The following is a 22,775-nucleotide window of genomic DNA, read 5'->3' as shown; positions in this document are numbered from 1 at the left end:
CCAAACTTAGACTCTTGAGTGAGCAAAGGACATTGAGGTTTTTCTTTTGCACTGTGGTGGAACTTGTATAATCATAAGAGCTTAAGTGTAACAAACTTACTTCTTTTACACAGAAGTCTTTTTTATATAGCTATTCTATCATGAATGCATATGGGAAATAATAAATTTGACTTCTGAGACTTGTTAACTTGTATAATTATCTTTAGGAACCTATAAAGAAAGATCTGTAAAATTATATCTAATAACATCCTTTTGGCTTGGGTGTCTATTATTTTTGATTTATAAAATAGAAGAATATCTTCATTCCTAAGGATTATCTATAGATAGATTTGACTCCATAGAATCCAGTTGTAGAAAGCAATGTTGTACTCCACCAATCAATTGTATAAAGTCAAGTATCCTGGTAGAAATACCATTGGAGTAGTTTTAAGTAGCTAATAAGATTTGTGGAGATGATGGTATACCAGGGGAAAATGTAGAAAGATTTGAGTCAAATATTAAGCAGAGTGAAAGGAGGAGGCAGCAGCGAGGGGAAAGAGTTAAGAGGAGACATCTAGAAAGGACTCCTGGCATTATGAAAAGCCCATGGGGAGAGGTTTTTTTGTTTTTCGTTTTTTGTTTTGTTTTGTTTTAAATCAGGATCACAGGGAAACATGGCTGCCAATACTGGCTAAGATACCGAGACAGAGGTCAGAACATGAGGGATTAGTGGCTTGAGGGATAACTGCATAGATTGACAGTGTTCGAATTCTTCCCTCAGTGGCTTGTCCATACCTCCTTATTTGCCCCAAACAAGAGAAGTAAAAATACAGCCAGGCACAGTGGCACTCACTTGTAGGGAAACTTAAACAGGAGAATTACTTGAGCTAAGGGTTTGAGGCCAGCCTGGGCAACAAATCAGGACCCCATTTCTTAAAAAAAAAAAAAAAAAAGAAGAAGAAGAAAAGAAAGTGCTTGAATTCTTCAAATATAAGTATCACTCAAAAGAAAAAAGAAAGGATTGGATTGGGTAGGTATGGAATCACTGCACAGCTGGGGATTCTGCAGTGCCAGAGAACTTAGTGTTCATAGATCTAATGGCTTCACTGTAGTGGGGGGGGGGGGGGAGGCACAGAAGTTTGCTGTTTCTGTAGAGAGAGGATTGTTTTCTGTTAAAATCTACCTGGTTCTCAGAACTAATAGAAGGAATGAGAAGAAAAGTAATGAGATGATATACACATAATTACATATCCCTGGGAAAAAAGTTCATTTTAATGCTGATAAAAGGGCTTTGAAGGTTCTAAAATGTTAATTTCTACAGTGTTAAAGAATAATAGAATTAGAAGGAAATTAAATGAAAAATAGGACATTGAAGGGTGTTGATTTATTGGTAAAGTAAATCAGCATGGGTATGGTTCTTTTGGGGAAGAATGTGAGTAACCTTGATAACTAAAAAAGTTTACATTTTTTAGTAGGACTTCACTGTTTTATCTGTGTCCATTTTGATGATAAAGGTGTTCATAGTATATACACATCTACAAAAATAAAGTTTTTGATAAGTCTGACAGTCATACTTCATAATTGCACATTCTAGGCAAGTGCTCTACTACTGAACTATAATCCCAGCCCTTGTTGTTTTGGAACAGATCACAAAGTTGCCTAAAACCTGTCATCCTCCTGTCTCAGCCTCTCTGGTAGCTGGGATTGTAAGTGTTTGCCACTACACCCAGCCATACTTTCTGACTCTTGGGCAGATCACTTGTTTTATTTTTTTTCAGTGCTTGGGATTGAATCAAGAGCCTCCTGCATGCTAAGCAAACATTCCACAACTCATCTACATCCCCAGCCATGCTACTAGATTTATAAAAGCCTGTTTTCTCCTTTGTAAAGTTATCTCACAGGATTGCTGTTTACATTCATCATAAGTTATAGCTCAATACTAGACAATGTGCTAATCAGCATGTAGAAGGCCCTAGATTAAGCCCCAGCACCAAACACATATTAATACACCCACACCCCAACCTAATCTCAAAACAAAAATAATATTAGTAAAGCAGTAGCATTATTGTACCCAAAAAATTAGGTGTTATAAATCAGTGAAATGCATTTATTCTACTACTGTGAGGAAATCCTGCCTCCTCTGTGCCAGGAGCCAGATTGAATTTTGAGGAAACTATATAGACATGTACTTGTCCCAAACTTAAGGGTCTTAAGTGGAACAGACATTTAAGAAATAAGTGTAGTCTGGGTTTGTAGGTCCTCCTATGCATGACGCAGGGCACTAAGCAAACACTGAGGGAGGGTGCAATAGGCTAATGCTACTCTTATCAAAGAGTCTTAACATTTTATTTTGTAACTATGGTCTAAAAATTTACACTAGGCCCCATCCCAAGAATATGATAGGACTGAAGCAGAGAGTTAGGGATAGATGGGTGCTATGGTGCAAGCCAGTAATCCCAGCAACTCTAGAGGCTGTAGCAGGTTTGAAAGTTCAAGGCCATCCTGGGCAACTTAATGAGATCCTCCGCCACTTAGACCCTATTTCAAAATTTAAAAAAGGCTAAGAATGTAGCTCAGTGATAAAGCAACCCTAGGTTCAATCCCCAGTACCAAACAAAAGGAGGAAAGAAAGAAAGGGTTACAAGTAACTGCAGAGGAATTTTCTTCATCTGACACTTGGGTTAATGATTCTGACACTAATAAGAGAAGAACTGATAGAAGACCTAGTTTAATCAGCTCTTTATCCAATAAACCAATTTTTAAAATAATCAACCTGTACAAATAAAACTTTTTGTCATTTTTACTGATGTGATATTTTTAATAATTCATACATTCTTACTGAACTGAAAGCTTAAAAAACTAAATCATAAGGCACTTAAGGTTAAGTAATATATATATATTTTCTTTAAAATATTTTCATTGTATTCCTGTATTATATAATGTCTTGTTCTTACTAATTCTTATGTTGGTTGCCTGTTTTTTATTATAAATTAATAGTATGTGGGGGGATTAGTCCTTGTTTCATTTGTAATTTGGAAAATTATTTGGTGTGTTTTCTGGTGCCCTGTTTTTTGTCCTTTCCTAGTAGCCTCTAGAATTTGCACTTGCTACAATTTGTATTTTATTGTTTGGGAATAATGTGTTGCTCTTAAAAATTTGTAGTTTATCATCCTTCTAGGTAAGATAGCACTGAAGACTAAAATAAGCATTTTTCAAGAAGACCTCCCAATAGCCAGCTTACTGTTAAGGAAAGTTTTTAAAACAAAATAAGCTGATGCACTGGGTCTTTAAATCTTAAAATAAAGCGCAAGGGAGAGATTTAGGATTAGGATGACCATAGAAGCATTTCCAAGAAAAAATCAAGAGCCCTAAAATCCCTCCTTCCCTTGGTAAACTACTATAAAAATTAGCAAATGCAAGCCCTTAAGGTATGGTATGCCTGTGTTCTCACTTACTGGGGATGCTAGAGGCTCCAGGCTCAAGGCAGAAGGATGGTTTGAGGCCAACCTAGGTGACAGTGAGACTGCACTCTGAGTAATCACATGCCCCTTCCCCACTTCAGCCTATTTAAGGACACTAAGTCTATTCCAGAAAGTCACTAAAACAACTACTTTGTAAATGCATAAGAATGTATCAGTGATGAAAGCTGGTTGTTTATGTCAAAATAGCATCTAATTTCAAAAAAAAAAAAAAAAAAACAAACTTTTAAGTTACAGTTTGAGGGTCTGAAAATTATATAAATTTGGATCCACACTGCTGCTCTTAGTCTTCTGTTCCTGCTTAGCTTCTCATCCCATGCTGATGTAGGTGCACTGTATATCTCTGAAAAACCCAACCTGTGTAGGCACCTTCCCTTGTACCTGTGGCCCGAAGACTAAGTGTTTGTGTTCAGTGTGAGTTTCATGAGGGATGGTGCTGTGCGCCGAGGTATGGGTAACATGTAAGTTCAGTGGCTGTCAGAAAGTGGCACAGAGGTGTCTGACAGGACTGCCTGCTTCATCTAGGGAGTATCAAGAATGAGGCAAGCAAAACAGATTTGAATGGAAGTGGAAATCCAAGAGTAGTATCCTGGGGCTGGGGAACATTCTCATGGGTTGAAGAGACTGGTTGGAGTTGGGGAGAATGCCTGGTCCCTGGCCTCCTGTGCCTTGTTTAGATGTGAAGTGCTTTGACCTTGGGTTGTGCCTCAGCCATTTGACTTGGTCATGATGGAACTGTTAGACATTTCTAGAATGCTGGTTCTCTCAGAACCAGAAGCAGACATCTGTTGTAGATGTAATTGATGGGAAACAGCCGTATTTTATTGACTGTCTCAGTATTGGCTGAAATGTGCTATTTTTTAAGGTTTTTCTGGAAACACATATGCCGGTTCTGGATGGTGGGTTGAGAGCCGCGGGAGCAAGGGCAGGTAAAGCCTGCGGAGAGAAGGAAACTTAGGAGGAGCGTAGCCCTCTGCCTAGTTCTTCCTCAGGTCAGACTTTAGGTTCTCCCAGGTGTTTGCCAGAAGAGGGAGAGAAATATGTGTGTGCAGTCAGCCAAAGAGATCTGGCCGGAACAATAAGAATTGACCCTGAGAGGAGAGCTCTGCGGTGAGACAAGGACAAATGCAGGCCTGGGTGCCTAAGCCCATAGGTAGGGCAGAATGGCTTAAAGCCTTCCCTTCCGCCAGCGGCTTCCAAAGTCTGCCACCGGGAGCCCTGGGGTTCTCCTGGTGCGGCGGAGAGGGAGGGAAATGGGGCGGGGCGCGGTGCCTCCCCGGTGGCGCCTCCTCCAATGGCTAGAGGAGAGCGGCCGTGAACACACCCCCTCCCTGCGCTGCAGCAGAACGCTGGGCCCTCTGCCTGGCTGGCTCACTCGAGCTCGGCTCCCCCTCCTGCCATCTTCCGTTGCAAAGCATTTCTGGGAGCTGCATGTGGGTGACGCAGCAGCATTGTTCGCAGGCACAGGAAGCCGCGGCTGAGCTGAAGGGCTGAGAAGGAGCTCAGAGCGCTGTCTGCTGCTGCCTCTGGAGAGCCTGAAGGTTTAGAGCTGGACCGTTCTGCCTTATGTGCTCTGAGAGATTCCAGAATTTTCAAGTAAATTGAGATTTTCCTAGAGGCAGAAAAACCTAACTCCTTCCGCACAACTTCCAACACAGAAAACAAAACAAAGACGCTGGGGAAACTTCACCCAAGAGCCTCGGCAGCTCCAGAGCGACGGGAAACGCAAGGTCAGGCGGTCGATTGTCAAGCCCTTTATGGTCTGGGGTGTGTGTAACTGTAGGGACTTTGTCTCAGCCGAAAGGTAGAAAAACTGCCTGCCAGGGAAGTCCAGGACAATGCTTATGATACTTGAGCCGTCATTGCACTTGCTTGCTCACTGGTGGGATGTGCTTTGGAACTGGGTCGCTTGGCTTTGGGGAATCCTTTCCCCCTTCTGCCCAGACGCCCTCGGTTCTTTCCCTTCCTGTGATCTGTGGGGTGTGGGCCTGTTTGAATGTTCTCCCGAATGCCTGGAGCCTAGATAGGCGGCAGCCTTTCCGCACTCCACCCCCGCTCCCCCATCTCAAACCCCCTCTGGTGAGGGATGGTGGCTTCTTTATATGGTTTCTTGTAGGGCCTCAGCTGGAGTCAGCCTTTTTTGATGAAAGCAGGGCGTGCTTGGTTGAATGGCCCCAGAGAAATAAAGCTTGGAAGGAAATCTGCATTTCCCTCCACACCCACACGCACCCCAGTAACTGAGCCATGGACGTGTGAACAGCTGCCCCCCCCCCAACGCCAACACAGTTTCTCACCTCCCCTTCCCTGTGCCACCCATAAAAGTCTTGCAGGTAGAATTAGAATGCTTTAGGTGAACAGTTAAGTTCCTTTTCTACTCTCTTAAACAATCAGATCTTTCTCTACAGTCTGTTTTGCTGAAAGTGGAAAGTCCCTGTTTGTGGACAGCTCAGTTCTCTCAACAGAGGAAATGGGCAGAGTCCTACTCCTCGGCAGTGCGGAGTGGGGGAGGGGAGCGTATACTCCCTAGCGCACATTTTGAATGGACCCGAATTTTTCACCCTAGGGAGATTAGTGACCCAGACCAGCTCCTCGTTCCACGTGGCACCACACCCCGCCTCTTCACCCCCACGCAGTATGGTGCTAACAGGAGGCTCCAGAATAGGATGCCATAGCAACTTGAAGTAAATAAAACGCCTGCAAAGGAGGAAGGTGCAAGGCATCTGGAGACTTGGCAAAAAGCATAGAAGAGCTTCACCACATCTTACAGGGTCTTTGGAAGCCCAACTCTGGGATTTGAAACATGATTTTTTGTTAAGGATGAAAATAATTTAAAGTCCTGATTATGAAAAGTGGTTATTAAAAATAGCCCAGGCATGCAAATCTGTCTAGGTCAAAGTTTAGCTTTTTCTGAAACAAGTTACTCTCTCTACACATCTAAGGCAAGTGTAACTTGCCTTTCAGATTTGCATTCTTTTGTTGTGGCATTGCTTTAGGGCTTAATGAGGTCAGAAGAAAAGATTTCATTCTGCTGGAAGATCTGAGCTTCTGAAATTTGTCTAAAACATAAAAGGTTTATCTCAAAATAACAGTCAACCAATGTTTTTCACTTAAGTGGCAGTTTTTTACTGTAGCATTATTACTAAGTCTTTCAGACTTGATTGGTTAAAGTCATGAGAACTATTGCCCCTGAGATTACTACCCCATTAATAGAAATAAAGGCAAATTGCTTTCTGTGAGTGTAAATGCATACATGTGTGTGCGTTTGTGCACAAACGAACCAAATAGAGATTTCTGTAATCAGCCTTATGAGATCAGATCAGAGTCTTGTGTTGAATCAGGATGTTAACATTAACTCTGCTGTTCGTCCTGGTAGTTCAGTATTAGCCCAGTCATTTTGATGCATACATCTTTACATTCATTCTTTGCATTGCATGCGTCTGCAAAAGGAAGGCAAAATCTAACTACCTGATAATATTCACTAGCCAGTGTAGAGAAGTAAAGGGACAGTATAAACTTCTACTGTCACAACTACATGACAAGTAACATTTGTCACTACAATAGCTCGTTGCTTCATTATTAAGTGTTAGTATGCATGTATAAGTAAAGGGTTGGGGGCTGGGTTGTGCTTCAGTGGTAGAGTACTTACGTGGTATGTATGAGGCCCTGGGTTCCATCCCCAGCACCTCAAAAAAAAAAGAAGAGGTAAGGATTTGGGAGCAAAGGTAAGTTTGAAGTCTTGATAAAATTGCTGTAGTCCATATTTTCTCTTTCATCTTTGATTCATTTATTTTGCAGCAAGTCCCTGTATGAAGGGAGATTGCAGACAGTTGCCAACCTTCTCTTCCTTTTGGAACTTGATGAGAATAAGTCTTAAGTGTGGATATTGTTGGGAAAGGTTGAACTCCGTGTTCGACTGCCCTGATTTTAATTTTTTTTTTTTTCCCTTCTTCTCTCCTATCCTACTCTCAGATTTTGCTGGAGGAGCTTGCCAATAGTGATCCCAAGTTAGCCCTCACTGGAGTCCCTATAGTACAGTGGCCAAAAAGGGATAAGGTAAGAAACCCTTCTGCTTGATCTTCAGACTGCTCAAGCCTTTTGCTAGCTGATGATTGTCATTCCAGGAAGAAATGAACAACTAGAGGCAGGCAACTTTTAGTGCATTAATACAAACTTGACAGAAAATTACTTGGACCTGACCAAACTCTTAGGGTCAGTGTAATTGGCTATCTTTGGAGGTAAATCTCTTAACAGAACCATCAAATCAGGAGGCTTCCCTCTAGATTCAGATGCCAAGCTCTGTATTTTTTGTTCAAAGTGGATCACCTTCTATCCTTCTGGCCCAGAGACTCAGTTATCTTCATAGGCAGGATTTAAAACTAGTTAAAAGAGAATTAACACCAGCTAATAAATTGTCAGTTATGAATTTTCATGCCTCTTTAGTTAAGGTCCTATAATTTTTTTGCCATATTTTCCTCTGTCAAGGTTGTATGTTAAATAAATGATAATATTCTAATCCTGGCCATGAGTTTCACCCCTCTTTTGTGTTTCCTAGATGAAATTTGGAAAGCCATCACATTACAGTGGTGTTTAGGCAGAATATAAAGTTGTGGAGTATAACAATGTTTTAAAGAACCACCTCCCCCATTCTTAGTCCCACCTGGCCACATAGGACTGCCAAAACAGTTCAGTCATTTCTGGTTATTGAGTATTTTGTGTCAGGAAAGAGTTTAAGACATGGTGGGGAATTAAAGACTATATGGTTCTTGTTCTTTGAAAGGTCACTAACAAGATAAATGAAATGTTGAAGGTACTAAAATTATAAACATATACCAGAGAGATTTATTCCACATTTCAGTGTTATTGGGAATGTTTGCTGTGTACCAGATCCTGTGCTGGGATTCACAGTGATAAATGTTAAGACCAGTTTCACCCTCAAGTAGTTTGCCATTCCATTTACGAGCATATTCTAAGTAGTCAGTATAAGGAAATACTGGAGGTCCCCTGGGGTAACTTCAGTACATGGCACTTACCCAGAAAGCTTCAGGGAGTGGCAGATCTCAACAGCTCCGCAAAATGAAAGGGATGTGGCTAAAATAGTAGGCTGAAAGACTAAGTCGGGATTGGCAGATTTTTATGTGAAGGTTTAGATGTTAAATATTTTAGGTTAGGTACTCCATATAACCAGCCATAGCGTCTCAGTTCTGCCTTCATAGCATGAAGCCAGCCATAGATGATAGATAAACAAAGGAACACAGCTGTGTTCCAATAAAATTTATTTCTAAAAACAGGCAGCAGACAGATTTATTCACAAGCCAGAATTTGCTAGTCCTGGACTAGATACACTGCTATGTAATCTTCTACCCTCTTCAGTCTTAAAGCAACCTGATATGATTGACCTCACCACATTCTCTTTCCAGCTTAAATTCCCCACCAGGCCAAAGGTGCGGGTTCCTACCATCCCCATCACAAAGCCTCACACTATGAAGCCAGCACCACGGTTAACACCTGTGAGGCCAGCAGCAGCCTCACCCATTGTGTCTGGAGCCAGGCGGAGAAGAGTGCGCTGTCGCAAATGCAAAGCCTGTGTGCAAGGAGAATGTGGTGTTTGCCACTACTGCAGGGACATGAAGAAGTTTGGAGGTCCTGGACGAATGAAGCAGTCCTGTGTCCTCCGACAGTGCTTGGCAGTAAGTAATATGCAGGGTAAAGACTTCAGGGGAATGGGTATCAGTGCCAGAGGGATTAGAATACACCTGATATAGTCAGGGATTACAGAACTGAGAGAAGGAGGTAGCTACATTCTCTTTGGCTTTCTTCATTTTGTCCATCTCTACCTGGGTTCAGAAGAAAGATCTGTAGCTCTAAAAATAATCTAATCTTGGCCTTGCTTGATTTTCAGAGACTAGCCCTTGAAGGGTGATCACTGGTTTCTGTTTCCTCCATAAATGAACTAGAAAGGACCTGTGAGGCTAAGGATAAACCAACTGAAAGTGAATTAGGCCCCATTTGTCTCTGATTCCCAGCAGTTCAGTCCCCCATCTTCTTCCTCTGTTATTGTTTTCTATCAGAACCATCTTTCCTATCTACCTGTGTCACTAGAGAGTTATAGGAACCAATCTCTCATCTTCAGTTAAAGGGAAACTGAAATGATAAGGATCTAAGTCTGCTCTCTTTGTTTCTATATTTGTTCTCTTATAGCCCAGACTGCCTCACTCAGTCACATGTTCCCTTTGTGGAGAGGTGGATCAGAATGAGGAGACACAGGACTTTGAGAAAAAACTCATGGAATGCTGTATCTGTAATGAGATTGTTCATCCTGGATGCCTGCAGGTAAGGAGAGGCTTAAGATCCCCTAAAGTATCAGCTGATAGAGCAACAGGAGGTAGGACACCTGTCACAGGAGACTGCCACCACCTGTACTGTGGGACCTTAACCCATGGTCACATGAGTAGTCTGACATCGGCCCTTAATTCACATCTACTGTGGATCAGGCTCTGTTTTAGATCCCAAGGATAGAAGAGTATGTAATACAACAGTTCCTGCCCTTATGGCACTTACAGTCTGGCCTCTGGACAATGCATATGCAGTCATCTGGTCATCATGAAACTGCAGGGTCTATTTGGAAATGCCTTAAACCTTCAGGCTCTCTGCTACACCTTAAGTGTCTCTCTGAATATATGTTCCCAAGGAACAGTGGGGGTGATACTGTCAGCTAGCATTGAAGGAGTATTCTCTGCAGCAGGCTTGGGACATGTCTGAGCTTTTACAAAGTAATAAGGAAGTGTAGACCACAACTTCAGAGATAAAGTCAGCTGGTCTGGCCTAGGTCCTGTATTCATAAGATCTCCCCAGATGATCCTGTTGTGCAGCCATGGCAGAGAATCACTGTTTTACATACATTTTCTTTGTTGCAGTAGGGATTACAGGAATGTCCTACCATGCCCAATTTATATACATTCTGTGTTTTGTTGTTGTTGTTGTTTTTGGTTTTTAGTTCTACATGGACACGTTTTTATTTTTGTTTATTTATTTATTTTTATGTAGTGCTGAGGATCGAACCCAGTGCCTCACATGTGTGAGGCAAGTGCTCTGCCACTGAGCCATCACACCAGCCTTAAATTCTGTTTTTATTGTTGTTGTTGTTTGTTTTTATGTGGTGCTGAGGATCGAACCCAGGGCCTCGCACATGCTAGATGAGCACTCTACCACTGAGCCACAATCCCAGCCCCCTACATTAAGTTCTTAATGTTTAAAACAAGTCTATAAAGTTGAATCTCTTATTTCTCATGGATGAGTGGGCATGGTGGTACGTACCTATAGTCCCAGCTATTTGGGAGACTGAAGAAAGATTACTTGAGTCCACAAATTTGAGATTAGCCTGGGGCAATGTAGCAAGAACTTATCTCAAAAAAATAAAATAAGGGCTGAGGTTGTGGCTCAGTGGTAGAGCACTTGCCTAGCATGTGTGAGGCACCGGGTTCAATTCTCAGCACCATATGTAAATTAGTTTTTTAAAAATTGAAAATATATATATAAAAAGTGTATATGGTAGAGCACTTGCCCTAGTGTGGGTGAGGCCTAACACAATTAATTAATTAAAATAATAAATACACGGTGCTGGTACTTTCCCAGAAAGTGTCTACTATATTATGATTACCACGTCAACAGTGATTATAAGACATTGATAGTTTGAGAAGCCCAGTTTCAGAAAGATTAAAGTGTGGAAAATATGGATCTTACAATTGATAAAATAGAGAATTACCTTCACTGTGATGACAGTGGTTAATACAAAGCATTCAGTAAATGCCGGGCACTTTTCTAAACATGTTGCATAATATACAATTGATTTAATCCTTAACCACAACCCTGGTAAGGTACATATTGTTCTGTCCGAAACAGTTGTGTTTTTGCATTGTTATACATATTTCCATTTTACAGTTGAAAACACTGGGTCACAGAGACTAACTTGATCATTAGTCTCTAAACCCAAGTAGTTGTAACCATGACCAACTGCCAAGTTCAGGTCTGGTGCTATTGAGAATCTGTGTCAGGAGAAGAGATCCCAAAATGATCCTGATCTTTGGAAGTCTCTTAATGAAATTTAATTTTGGTCAAGTAACCAAGAATGGTGGTGGCCAGTTTCCCAGTGGCTGGGAGTGGGTATCCATGCCATTTGGAGCTGAGCAGCTCTATTTTTCCTCCCCTGTGGACCAGCTTGTTTAGAAATGGGTAACTCCCCTAGCTTCTTCCAACCTATATTACACTGTGTGATGATGAAGGCAGAAGAGATTGACCTTAAACACCCCTATCTGTCTATAGATGGATGGAGAGGGATTGCTTAATGAGGAATTGCCAAATTGCTGGGAATGTCCGAAGTGTTACCAGGAGGACAGCTCGGAGAAGGCCCAGGTAATGGAACTTAATGGCTTCATTTATGACTGCAAAAGAAGCATCCAGTGTGGGGATGTTAGGTTTGCCTCTGCAACAGCATTCACAGAGTGTCTCTGACCTAGGAAATGATTTTTGTTTGTTTGATCCTTTTTTTTTCTTTTTTTACTTATTTGATTTTTCATTGTTAAAGTTTTTAGGTTTTTTTCTGTTGTTAGTTTAGTTTTGTTTTGTTTTAATTAAATATTGTTCCACTTGAAATTCACAAATTCCTGAGGTCTTTCATACTCTGGGGCAGTAGAAATTAGGAAGCTTAGCAGGGCTAGTGGGAATTTAGGTGGGCAGGTTCTCTCCTGAGGAATGCAACTAGAGGGGAGGCAGTGGCCTAAGACCAACTGTAAATACTAGAGCCATGTGCTTGAGTTTCCAGTTAAGCAAGTTCACATTTTTATCATCTTCATCTCTGTGGCCTGACAGAAATGCCCGCCCACCCCACCCCCCCACCGTACCCAAATCTGTCATTCGAAGACAGCCCCTCCCCTAAAGGATATTGGGACCAGCTCCATGACCTTGTCCCAGGGCAGCTGAGGTTGCTGGCCTAATGGTTGCCAGTAATTTCAGTGTCCAAAAGGACTCTGGTTACTGAGGCTGGCAAAACAGGACCTAATGGGACACACAGAAGAGGCAGCTAGGCTATTCTGTTGTCCATTCTCCAGGAGCCTGAACAAGAGTGCAGAAGAAGCATAAGGGAGTTCCTTATCTTCTTAGTATTTCTTCCACTGGGGCTCTGAGGTAATTGAAATTTCAGTCTAAATATCTTTGAGAGCAACTTAACTAGTGCTTAATTCATTCCAAGTTCTTGAACTCTAGTAGCTTTTATATTCGTCATCAGTGGTGGTGTTGAGGGTTGGCATCTCTGCTATAGAAGATGGCAGATGGTGGATGCTGTTTCAGTTATGTTATAATACATTGCAAAACCAGCATCTAGAAGGCAGTCATTACCTCCCAACTGTGTGACCAAAGAATTTAAGAAGGAAAAGGAGCAGAGGTCAGGACTGTTGCTCAGGAACGTAAAATGTCTCCTTAAGGAAAATCTGAATTATTAATAGGATTCCTAGTGGCACATAGTGACTGGGCTTTGTCACAGCATATCCAAGTTGGTTTCTAGGAAGGGACTAGCATCTTTAGAGCACAGGTGTCACCTAATGAGGTGTGGGTGGGTCTGTGGGGTAACTCACTGTGGTCCTGAGCCATTCCCTCTGCAGTTAATGGTTTCTCACCAAGGTTCTCATTCTGTTTTCTCTCTCACATGGTGAATGGAGTAGAAGCAGTAGCTGGGAGGGTTGTGCTAAATGCCAGAGAGCTCAGAGTCTAAAAGTTGGTGATGTTTGCCCCTCTCAGCCCCTGCTTCCTCATCCAAGAGACAGAGACAGACTGTTTCTTTCCAACCACTAACGTGAGACACATTACATGGGTGAAAACTAAATTAGAGGCAAGATTTTAAATGGTCAGATTATGAAGATGTAGAGTTATAACCTGTTTAAATAGTATTTTTACCCAGAGAATTATAATCCAAAATCCAGAGTTGAATAAGGTGGGATATACATTCAAGCAGTCCAGATTTGGATCTCACTCCTCTGTACTTGGACACAGACCATTTTTTGACCCACTTACAGATTTTTATTCCATAATCAAGTGTTATCTGGCACAGGTCTGAGCTCAGTTGCTGATCTTCATAGAGTGTAAATTGCAAGCTCTGAAAAGATAACTCCCTCTGGCAGCAGTGACATCTCTCAGGCTTACCTTGTTGGTTCAGAGGGTTTGGGGGAAAGGAAGCACTGATGTTGCTTTTCTGGGCATATTTTGCAGAAGCGGAAAATGGAAGAGAGTGATGAAGAAGCCGTACAAGCCAAAGTCCTGCGGCCCCTGCGGAGCTGCGACGAGCCCCTCACACCCCCGCCTCACTCACCCACTTCCATGCTGCAGCTCATCCATGACCCTGTTTCCCCCCGGGGTATGGTGACTCGGTCATCCCCTGGGGCTGGCCCCAGCGACCACCACAGTGCCAGCCGTGATGAGCGCTTCAAACGGCGGCAGTTGCTGCGGCTGCAAGCCACAGAGCGCACCATGGTACGGGAAAAGGAGAACAATCCCAGCGGCAAAAAGGAGCTGTCTGAAGTTGAAAAAGCCAAGATCCGGGGATCGTACCTCACTGTCACGCTACAGAGGCCCACCAAAGAGCTCCACGGGACATCCATTGTGCCCAAGCTGCAGGCCATCACGGCCTCCTCTGCCAACCTTCGCCATTCTCCCCGTGTGCTAGTGCAGCACTGCCCAGCCCAAACCCCCCAACGTGGGGACGAGGAGGGGCTGGGGGGAGAGGAGGAGGAAGAGGAGGAGGAGGAGGAGGAAGATGACAGTGCAGAGGAGGGGGGTGCAGCCAGGCTGAATGGCCGGGGCAGTTGGGCTCAGGATGGAGACGAAAGCTGGATGCAGCGGGAGGTCTGGATGTCTGTCTTCCGCTACCTCAGCCGCAGAGAACTTTGTGAATGTATGCGAGTGTGCAAGACGTGGTATAAATGGTGAGCAGGGATACAGAGGGGTATGGGCATAGGTGGTAGGTCTTCCATTTGAGAGCAGCATGCCCTTTGTTACCTGAAGGCTTGTGGGGTCCTACAAGGAGCAAACGGACCCAGTCTATTTCCTGGACTGTGTGTCCTATTAAAGATATAGCCTTCTGTATCAGCAGATATTATTAGGGGAATTTAGCCATTGCCTCCTCTCCCTGCTCTATGCTTCCCCATCTTTCTCTGCTGGGTGAAGAGAAACTGTGATGGTTTTGTACATTTTTATACTAAATCTCAAGTCCTAATGAGCTGGAAGTCTTATCCCACACCTATGGGTTCAGTTTATCATGTGGTGGTGGAGAGCCTATGACATGCAAGTCACTTGTCTGATTTTCATGACACAGATGACTACATCCAGGCCCCTGCCTTGATAACTTTTCTACCCACTGAGAGAAGTGGGCATGCTTTCCAAAATGAATTTGAAGGTACTCATAATTTTCCACAGTTTTATTTCTAATCCTCCAAACCTTAACCAGTCCCTTTTTCCAGCAAGCATGGTCCAGTTTGGGAACTTCCTGAGACTCAGTTGCCCTTCTTTTCTTTCTTTCTATCTATCTATCTATCTATCTATCTATCTATTTATATATATACGGTGCTGAGAATCTAACCCAGTGCCTCACGCATGCTAGGCAAGCGCTCTGCCACTGAGATACAACCCCAGCCCTTAGTTTCCCTTCTTAATGAGACCAGCCTTCTCAGGTTGAACAGACTCTTGGAGGGGAAATCCCTAGGATTGATGATGAACAAAGGGCTTTCTGTTGGACATTTCAGGTTTTTCCTTATGCTCTAGGACATATTTCTTTTATCTGTATCACATCCTAATACAGCAGTTCACAAAGTACATTGTCCTAACCACCAGCATCCTCTTGGGAACTTACTAGAAATGCAGATCCTCAGGGACCATCCCAAGCCTGCTGAATCAGAGCCTTGGGCGTGGGTCCAGCAAGCTCTTGCAAGCCCTCCTCTAGGGGACTCTGCTGTGTGCTTATTTGAGAACCTCTGCTTTCTGGTCAGCAGCTTCCTCCTGCCATAGAAGTTTGATGTGCCACCGGTGAAATTTTGTCAGTCTTTAAATAAAGACCCTGTTCTTTGCCAATAAGAGTTTATTTTTCAAAACACTATGTGATCTTCTTAGATTATCTTAATATTTCTCTTTCTGGGGCTAGTGTGCCTGCCTAGCTCTACCCCTTTAGTTTCTAGTCCAAGGTACATAAATCTCCCATTATGTGCAGTTTCCCCGCTCTCTGCCAGCCAGACTCTGCTGGGCAGGGGTGGGATTATAAAATAATATGGAACCTGCATGGTACAACACAGTGTGTGGCCTGTGGATTTGTAGTCTGCAGTGGAAAGGCAGTCCTCTACGTTTTAGGGCTGGCCTGAACTGACTCGAAAATGTCAGGCTAGCACCAAGTCAGAAACCCAAGGTGGAGAGAGGATCTAGGCCTGATAAAGAGCCTCTTAAGGCCTAAGACAGTAATGAGTTTAAGGTGCGGGTATTGTGCAAGTGCTGAGTAAAACCCTGTGTTTCCAGCAGCTGTTAGTGACTGATAAAGACTGGATAAGCCAAGTACCTTCAGTCAATAAAAAGTCAAGAAATAGTAAAATGTTTATTTTCATACTCTTCAGTAGGAACCAGCCATTTTAGGGCATAAGGCATTATAGTGTATTGTTTTTGTGTCCCTAACAACTGTGTTCTCAACTGCTCCAGAAATAGGGTAACTGATTATATATTTAAGTTATATATTACTTAATATGTAGGTCTGCAAAATGTCTAGTTGCTATTGAGAACAAGGCAGTTTTTGCCTAGGCTTTGAGGCAAAAAATAAAAAGGGTATGATCTTCATTCTTCCTATAGAAAAATATAGGGAGAATGATCCTTCAGGAAGCATTCTGTTTATTCCAAAAGTCTGCAGCAGCCTTTGATGGGCACTATGTTGACAGGGTATCAAGTTAATTACAGCTTGTGCTCTTCTCTTCTGTCACAGGTGCTGCGACAAGAGACTTTGGACAAAAATTGACTTGAGTAGGTGTAAGGCCATTGTACCCCAGGCTCTCAGTGGCATCATCAAGAGGCAACCAGTTAGCCTTGACCTCAGTTGGACCAATATCTCCAAAAAGCAGCTGACATGGCTGGTCAATAGGCTGCCAGGTGGGTGAGCAGGCAAAGATGAGCTGTTAATGGTGCTTCTTAGAATTACTTTATGCCATTTTTGAATTTTGCTTAGTAAGAGATTTGTCTGGGACCACCTTAACTGCTGGTCTCCAAGGAGTCACTGGACTGGTGACTACACTAGACAACAAAGAAATGGATCAGGTGATGCCACCAACTCTCCACGTCTCCTCAGCATAGCCACTGGAGAGGAAACTTAAGTCTGATATTGCCTTGACTGGCCCCTTGTAAGCTCTTCAGTATTTTGAGGTCTCAGAAAGACAGGAAAGCCACTCATTCTTGTATTGTTCTGTTAGGAGCTAAGCAGTCAGTTTAATGTCAAAGCTAGAAGATGTAATATAGGATACCAAAGGAGTCTTTGAACTTAATACTAGATTAGGATACTGTTCCTCTCTTCCAGTAGACTAAGGTCCATTCACCTTGTTCAGGTCAGCTGTTAATTGAGGCTTTGGATGTGCTGGTAAACGGTACGTTGCACATCTCTGTTTCCATCTGTCGCAGGACTGAAAGACCTCCTCCTAGCAGGCTGCTCGTGGTCTGCAGTCTCTGCCCTCAGCACCTCCAGCTGCCCCCTTCTCAGGACCCTTGATCTTCGGTGGGCAGTAGGAATCAAGGACCCTCAAATTCGGGACTTGCTGACTCCATCGGCCGATAAGCCGGGTATGTTCTGGACATTATTTGTCCGTGCTTGTCTTTATTATAACAGACATCATCCTCAGAAGCTAAGGTAGTTCTCAGAAGTGAAACTGTGGAAGAATAGGAGAGTACAAATTCAGAACAGAATGGTAGACTTTGAACAAGTACAGATAAGCAGATAACTACTTACAAAGGAGGGATTCCATTCTCTGGTCAGTGGAGTTTGCAGCCTGAGGAAGGCTTGCATAGGCTTCGTAGTGGAATGTCAAAGCTATTTGAAGGATGGTCTAGAAAAGCGTGAGGCTGTGGGAAGGGGAGGAGCATTCCACACATACCAGTGTAAGTAAGGCATAATCTGGCACTGGGAAGGAAGAAAACTTGTTTCCTAGAAACTATCCCCACACATTGCTCCCTAATGGTAGGGTTGGGCGTGGGCATTCTGTTTAACTCTGTCTAGGGGGCCTGGCCAGCAAGTAACTGATGCTCCTAGAGGTTTGGAGCCAGATTAGAGAATTTAGAGTCTTGATCTAGGCTCTCTTCTTGCCTGTACAGGTCAGGACAATCGCAGCAAGCTCCGGAACATGACTGACTTCCGGCTGGCAGGCCTTGACATCACGGATGCCACGCTTCGCCTCATCATTCGCCACATGCCCCTCTTGTCTCGACTCGACCTTAGTCACTGCAGCCACCTTACAGATCAGTCCTCCAACTTACTCACTGCCGTCGGGTCTTCCACTCGCTATTCCCTCACAGAGCTCAATATGGCAGGTATGCTGCTGCTTTTTCATGCTGGACAGTGCCCCTGCTTCCAGGTCCCAGCCCTCTCTGGAACTTGACCAGTAAACCACAGTGATTTGGGGTGCGTTGATTAAACTATATCCCTTTTCTAACTGATGTAGGGCTGGGGACCAGGATAGGTAGGTCAGGAGCCCACATGCATGGCTGCCATCCAGCTATGATTTGGTCAGCTTTATAGCCCTTGTGTGCTTGTGTCCCATGGTGCTGTGAGTGAGGCAGCAGTGCTGATGGCATCTCTGAACTGTGAGCCAAGAAGCTTTTAGCATTTGGGGGAAAGAGGACTTGGGAAACTGAAGGGTGTAGGAGGTCATCTACGGCTGGGGTTTTTTTTGTTTGTTTGTTTGTTTTTTTGACTTATGTTTTTGACCATTATCCTCATGGCTGCTGTGCCCACAGGTTGCAATAAATTGACAGACCAGACGCTGATCTACCTACGGCGCATCGCCAATGTCACCTTGATCGACCTTCGAGGATGCAAGCAGATCACTCGAAAAGCCTGTGAGCACTTCATCTCAGACTTGTCCATCAACAGCCTCTACTGCCTGTCTGACGAGAAGCTGATACAGAAGATCAGCTAAGACATGCCCAGCCCAGACTGAACAGGAAACCGATCTTCCCTTGCCTCCCCACTGAGGAGAGCTTCTCCCTGACCCTGCACGGGCTCTGAGGCCAGCGTCACACTCCCTCTCTGCTCTCCTATCCCTGAGCTCTTCTCCCACAGGTGGGGCAGAGAGGGTAGTGGACACCAGGCTTACCTGCCTGCTCCTCTTCCTCCAAGGAAAGGGGAGGAGCAGTGGATCCAAGGGGAAGGAACGCACAGACTGTGCTGTCACAGTGTCTGCTCGTTTGCTCACCTGCCAGGAGGCCAGGCTCTCTGTTTGGGGTTTCATGCAATGTTCACCTGCACCGGGCCCTGGGCCCCTCTTCCCCTCCTGTGGTCCCCAGCAGTGCCTGGTTCTGAGCAAACTCCAGGGAAGAAAGCGGCCCTGCTTCTGGCCAGGTTCTCCTCATGGTGTCCAGTGCGTGTCTCTCCTCCATCATACTCTCCCGGCTTCTGCAAGAGGGGCCAGCAGCCCCAGGAACGCTAGGCCCAGCAGATCCCACTGGTGCTGTCGAGATGTTCGAAGCCTAGGGCCCCTTATCTGTGCTTACCCTCCTTTCCTGTTCCTGAGCTTGATGCTGTCCAGTGCTCATGCTGTTCACATATTGTGGTGTACCTCCCTCCCCACCCAGCCCCTTGACTTTTCTACTAGTCTCTGTGAGGTCTTTATTGCACTTATTGGGATTGAAACTCTTTAGAGGAGCTGGAACTGTACCCCAGAGATGCCCCCATTTCATTGCTACCCAGGCAGATTATGAGACAGGCACCATCTCCTTGTACTCCACCCCTGCCTCCCATTGACTGCCCTCTTCTACATGTCCTCATTCCTGCCTGAATAGGGCTTTCCCAGAATGTGTGTCCCCAGAGGGAGCAGCCTGTCTCCCCCAGGTAAGGAAAGCAGAGAACTGGCTGAGTCCCCACCTGCCTCCAGGCCAGGCTCCTCCAGGCTTCCTATTCAGTGTAGCCTCCCCGAGCCCAGGTCTGTGTGTTGCCCCATGACTCACTGATCTGGTGCCTTTCTAGGGGGAGGGGTCCTGCTTGGAAGCCAGTCACCTGCCTTCTGCCCACAGCTGTGGAAGGGGGTGTGCATGTGCCTCTGTGTGTGTGGCTGAGTGTTCTTTGCGTGTGTGTGGAGGGAGGTAGTGAGGGGAACATGGTGTCTCACTCCACCGCCCTTTGTCAAGCCCCATCAGCTGCCCCCTTTTACTTTGCATCAAACGGCCTGTCCAAAGATCCTCTCTCTAGGGCAGCAGAGAGCTTTTTGCACTTTAAAGAAAAAAAAAAAGGAAGAAAGAAAGGTTGGAATTTCTTTTGGGTCATTTTTTAAGTGTGTGAGGAGATGCTCAATAGCAGCAGCCTTTGGCAAGAGCTTATAAATGATGGATGCAAATTTGCACTCTGCTCCCCATCTGTAAGGAGATTGATAGCACAACCTTGCCCCTGCCTTCTCCAGCCCATCCCTTTCTGGACCCTTTGCTGTAGCCCAGTCTCGGGCTTTCCTCCTGAACCTCTAGTGGGGGTTGGGGGGGATGGAGCCCTGCACCAGGGGTCTGAAGTTTGAGCCACCCTGAGGAGAGATGCCCACTGTTCCTTGCCACTGCCAAAGCAGTAGAGGCAGAGGGATTTCCTCTTTGCCACCTACCCAAGCTTTGACCCTGGCATTAACTGGCCACCTTAGAGGAAACTGGGCCCTGGTAGCAGGTGGCATTGTGTCTGTTCCAATTTGCTGGTTTTCCTGGCTGCACCTTAAAAACAGCAGTCGTCTGCTCCTTTGACCCTCTGCCCCTCCCATTGGTCTCCAGGCCCCAGCAGTATGGGCCTGAAACATTGAGGAAATGCCAGTGACTTATTCCAGAGTGCCTGTTAGGGGAATTTCTCTGAAAAGAACCCTGGGTGTTGAGCAAAAACCTTATTAATATTATTGTTAATGACCTATAATTGGAAGCTTCCTGCCTTTTTTTTTTTTTTTTTTTTTGGGGGTTATTCCTGTGGAAAATACTGAAAAGATTACTAAATTTTGTTTTGTTGTCTTTTATAAAAGGGGAGGTGGAGAGACCCCTTCAGAGCAGGGATTGTGCCGGGAGAGTGCCTCTGACTTTGGGACATTTCATCCACAGAAATTTCCAAGCTGGTGGTTGGTTTGGGGTTCTGGTTTTTGTGTTTGTTTTTTGATTTGGAAAAACAAGCATTTTTACCGTGCACGTAAATTGGTCAGCAGAAAAGGGAGCCCAGGATGGCAGCAAATGGACCAGTGCCTTTGCTGGGTTTTACTTTTCTTTGGGACTGTGAGGGGAGAATGGTTTTTAGAGGTGAGGGTCGGTCCACGTGGAAGAGAGAAGTGTCTCTGTTTGGGGACAGAGGAACTCGGGAGTTCCATCGCATTCCTGCATCTGCTCTTAGCTGCGGCCTTGCCAAGAGAGCCTGCCCTCCTCAGACTGCAGGACCAGACCTCTGCCTCCATCTTTCCAAGCACCGGGGCAAAAAAACACAAAGGAAAGGAAGAAAATTTATATATATATAATATAAAATCACTTGGTGATTAAAAAAATAACTGCTCCATAAATAAAACTCCTAAAGTCACTATGTTTAAAGGGTTTGTTTGTGTTTTTTGTTTTTCGGAAAAATATTGTAAATATATATTTTTTGTTGCTGATTTAGAGTCAATCTCCAATGTTGTGCTAAAAATTTTAAATTAAATGTAAGCATTAAGGGGATAAGTCTTACGCTATCTCAGTTGACACATTGGGGTTATTTTGGGCCAGGGAAGGAGGGAAGCTAGTTGAACTTTGTTTTCTAAAAGTTCTCCACTATTGGTTTTAGAAAGAGCAAGGACATCTTTCCTCTTACACGTGGGAATGGGAGATATTTGTGTAATAAAATTTTTAAAAGACAAAAAAGAAATAGCCTCCAATGGGAAATATTTTAATTTGGGTTTTTTTGTTTTGTTTTGTTTTTAAATAAAAAAGCTTTAAAAACAAAACCAACCCTTTTTGGCTCTGGTGTGTGTGTGTGAGAATATCAAGTCATGCCAATTGGTGTTGGCCTCATCACTCTGGGTAGAAGCAAAGCTGTGGCACCCAGACAACTTGGATCTGCTTAGTAGCTTTTTGTCATTTTAATGTCAGCAGAAGTTGCTTCTAAAAACAATATGTACTTAATCAAGGCAAACTTTTTTTTTAATGGATGTGAAAATTCTAAGTGCCAATAAAGGCAGTGCTTGAAATGACTCTGCTGTCATTTGTAAGACTGAAGGGACCATCAAGGTGTCCTGAGAATAGGCCTGGGCATTTCTGATCTCTCGCCCCCACTGCCACCAAGTACTAAAGCTGCAGAGCAGGCCTCCCTTTGAGGGCAGTGCTTTCTCAAAGTAGCCAAGCAGAGAGCCTGTGATTGGCATTTGTCCCCACCTGCCCTGTGAAAGGAATGTTGAGAACAAGCTTCTAATCTCTAAACATGCACCAAGTGCTACCAAAGAGCAAGCACCTCCTTGGTGGGAGTTCCTGAGCAGGCTCTGGGACCCTCAGAGGATCTAGTGGGTCTCTGCTTGTCCTACTCTCCCGGACTGATGGTTAAAGACCATTTTTGGTTCTGCTGCATGTTCTAGAAACAGATGGGACATTAGATGATGGGCTGACCTGATGTTAGTTTCCTGAGGGTGGATGTGGATATGACCATGTTTGGATGTTATCAGGAATAGAACAGTTAATTTTGCATCCCTGTGCCTCAGAAATCTTCTGCTTCTTGGTATCCTCATCCCTGCATCCGTAGTGGAAGCCACTACAGTTAAAGACCTCCAGCACAGCAACAGCCCCAGGCAGCCTCCCAGCCTTCAAATCAATTCCATCTCCATACCAACAGCCAGACCATTTCTCTCAAGATAGATTTGAGGGCTGGGGTCGTGGCTCAGTGGTAGCTGCTTGCCTAGCATGTGTGAGGCACTTGGGTTCCATTCTTGGCACCACATATAAATAAATAAAAGTTCAACATCTAAAAAAATATATTTAAAAAAAAAAAAAAGATTTGACTATATTTTCTCCTGCTTATAACATAAGTGCATTCAAGCTGGCATGGTGTCACACCTGTAATTCCAGCTACTT

General features: G+C 44.2%; 1 protein-coding gene across 3 annotated transcripts in view; it reads left to right on the top strand.

Annotated features, from left to right (window-relative positions):
- The window catches only part of Kdm2a (lysine demethylase 2A), a 115,022-nt gene extending 93,360 nt beyond the window's left edge, over window positions 1-21,662 (top strand). For all 3 annotated transcript variants that reach the window (XM_046445113.2, XM_046445114.2, XM_046445115.2), the window contains 9 exons: window positions 7,428-7,511; window positions 8,876-9,145; window positions 9,657-9,788; window positions 11,778-11,867; window positions 13,716-14,428; window positions 16,459-16,622; window positions 17,145-17,303; window positions 17,832-18,047; window positions 18,474-21,662. In XM_046445113.2, the coding sequence (XP_046301069.1) occupies window positions 7,428-7,511; window positions 8,876-9,145; window positions 9,657-9,788; window positions 11,778-11,867; window positions 13,716-14,428; window positions 16,459-16,622; window positions 17,145-17,303; window positions 17,832-18,047; window positions 18,474-18,655 (2,010 nt within the window). In that variant the 3' untranslated portion in view covers window positions 18,656-21,662. The remainder of the gene's footprint in view (window positions 1-7,427; window positions 7,512-8,875; window positions 9,146-9,656; window positions 9,789-11,777; window positions 11,868-13,715; window positions 14,429-16,458; window positions 16,623-17,144; window positions 17,304-17,831; window positions 18,048-18,473) is intronic.
- The last annotated feature ends 1,113 nt before the right edge of the window (window positions 21,663-22,775 follow it).

This window comes from Marmota monax, unplaced genomic scaffold, assembly GCF_021218885.2.
Source record: "Marmota monax isolate L192 unplaced genomic scaffold, Marmota_monax_Labrador192_F-V1.1 WCK01_AAM20220418_F8-fsc00038, whole genome shotgun sequence".
NCBI lineage: Eukaryota > Metazoa > Chordata > Mammalia > Rodentia > Sciuridae > Marmota > Marmota monax.
The sequence above is the reverse complement of the archived record's forward strand: the minus strand, read 5'-3'. Positions and strand labels throughout refer to the sequence as shown.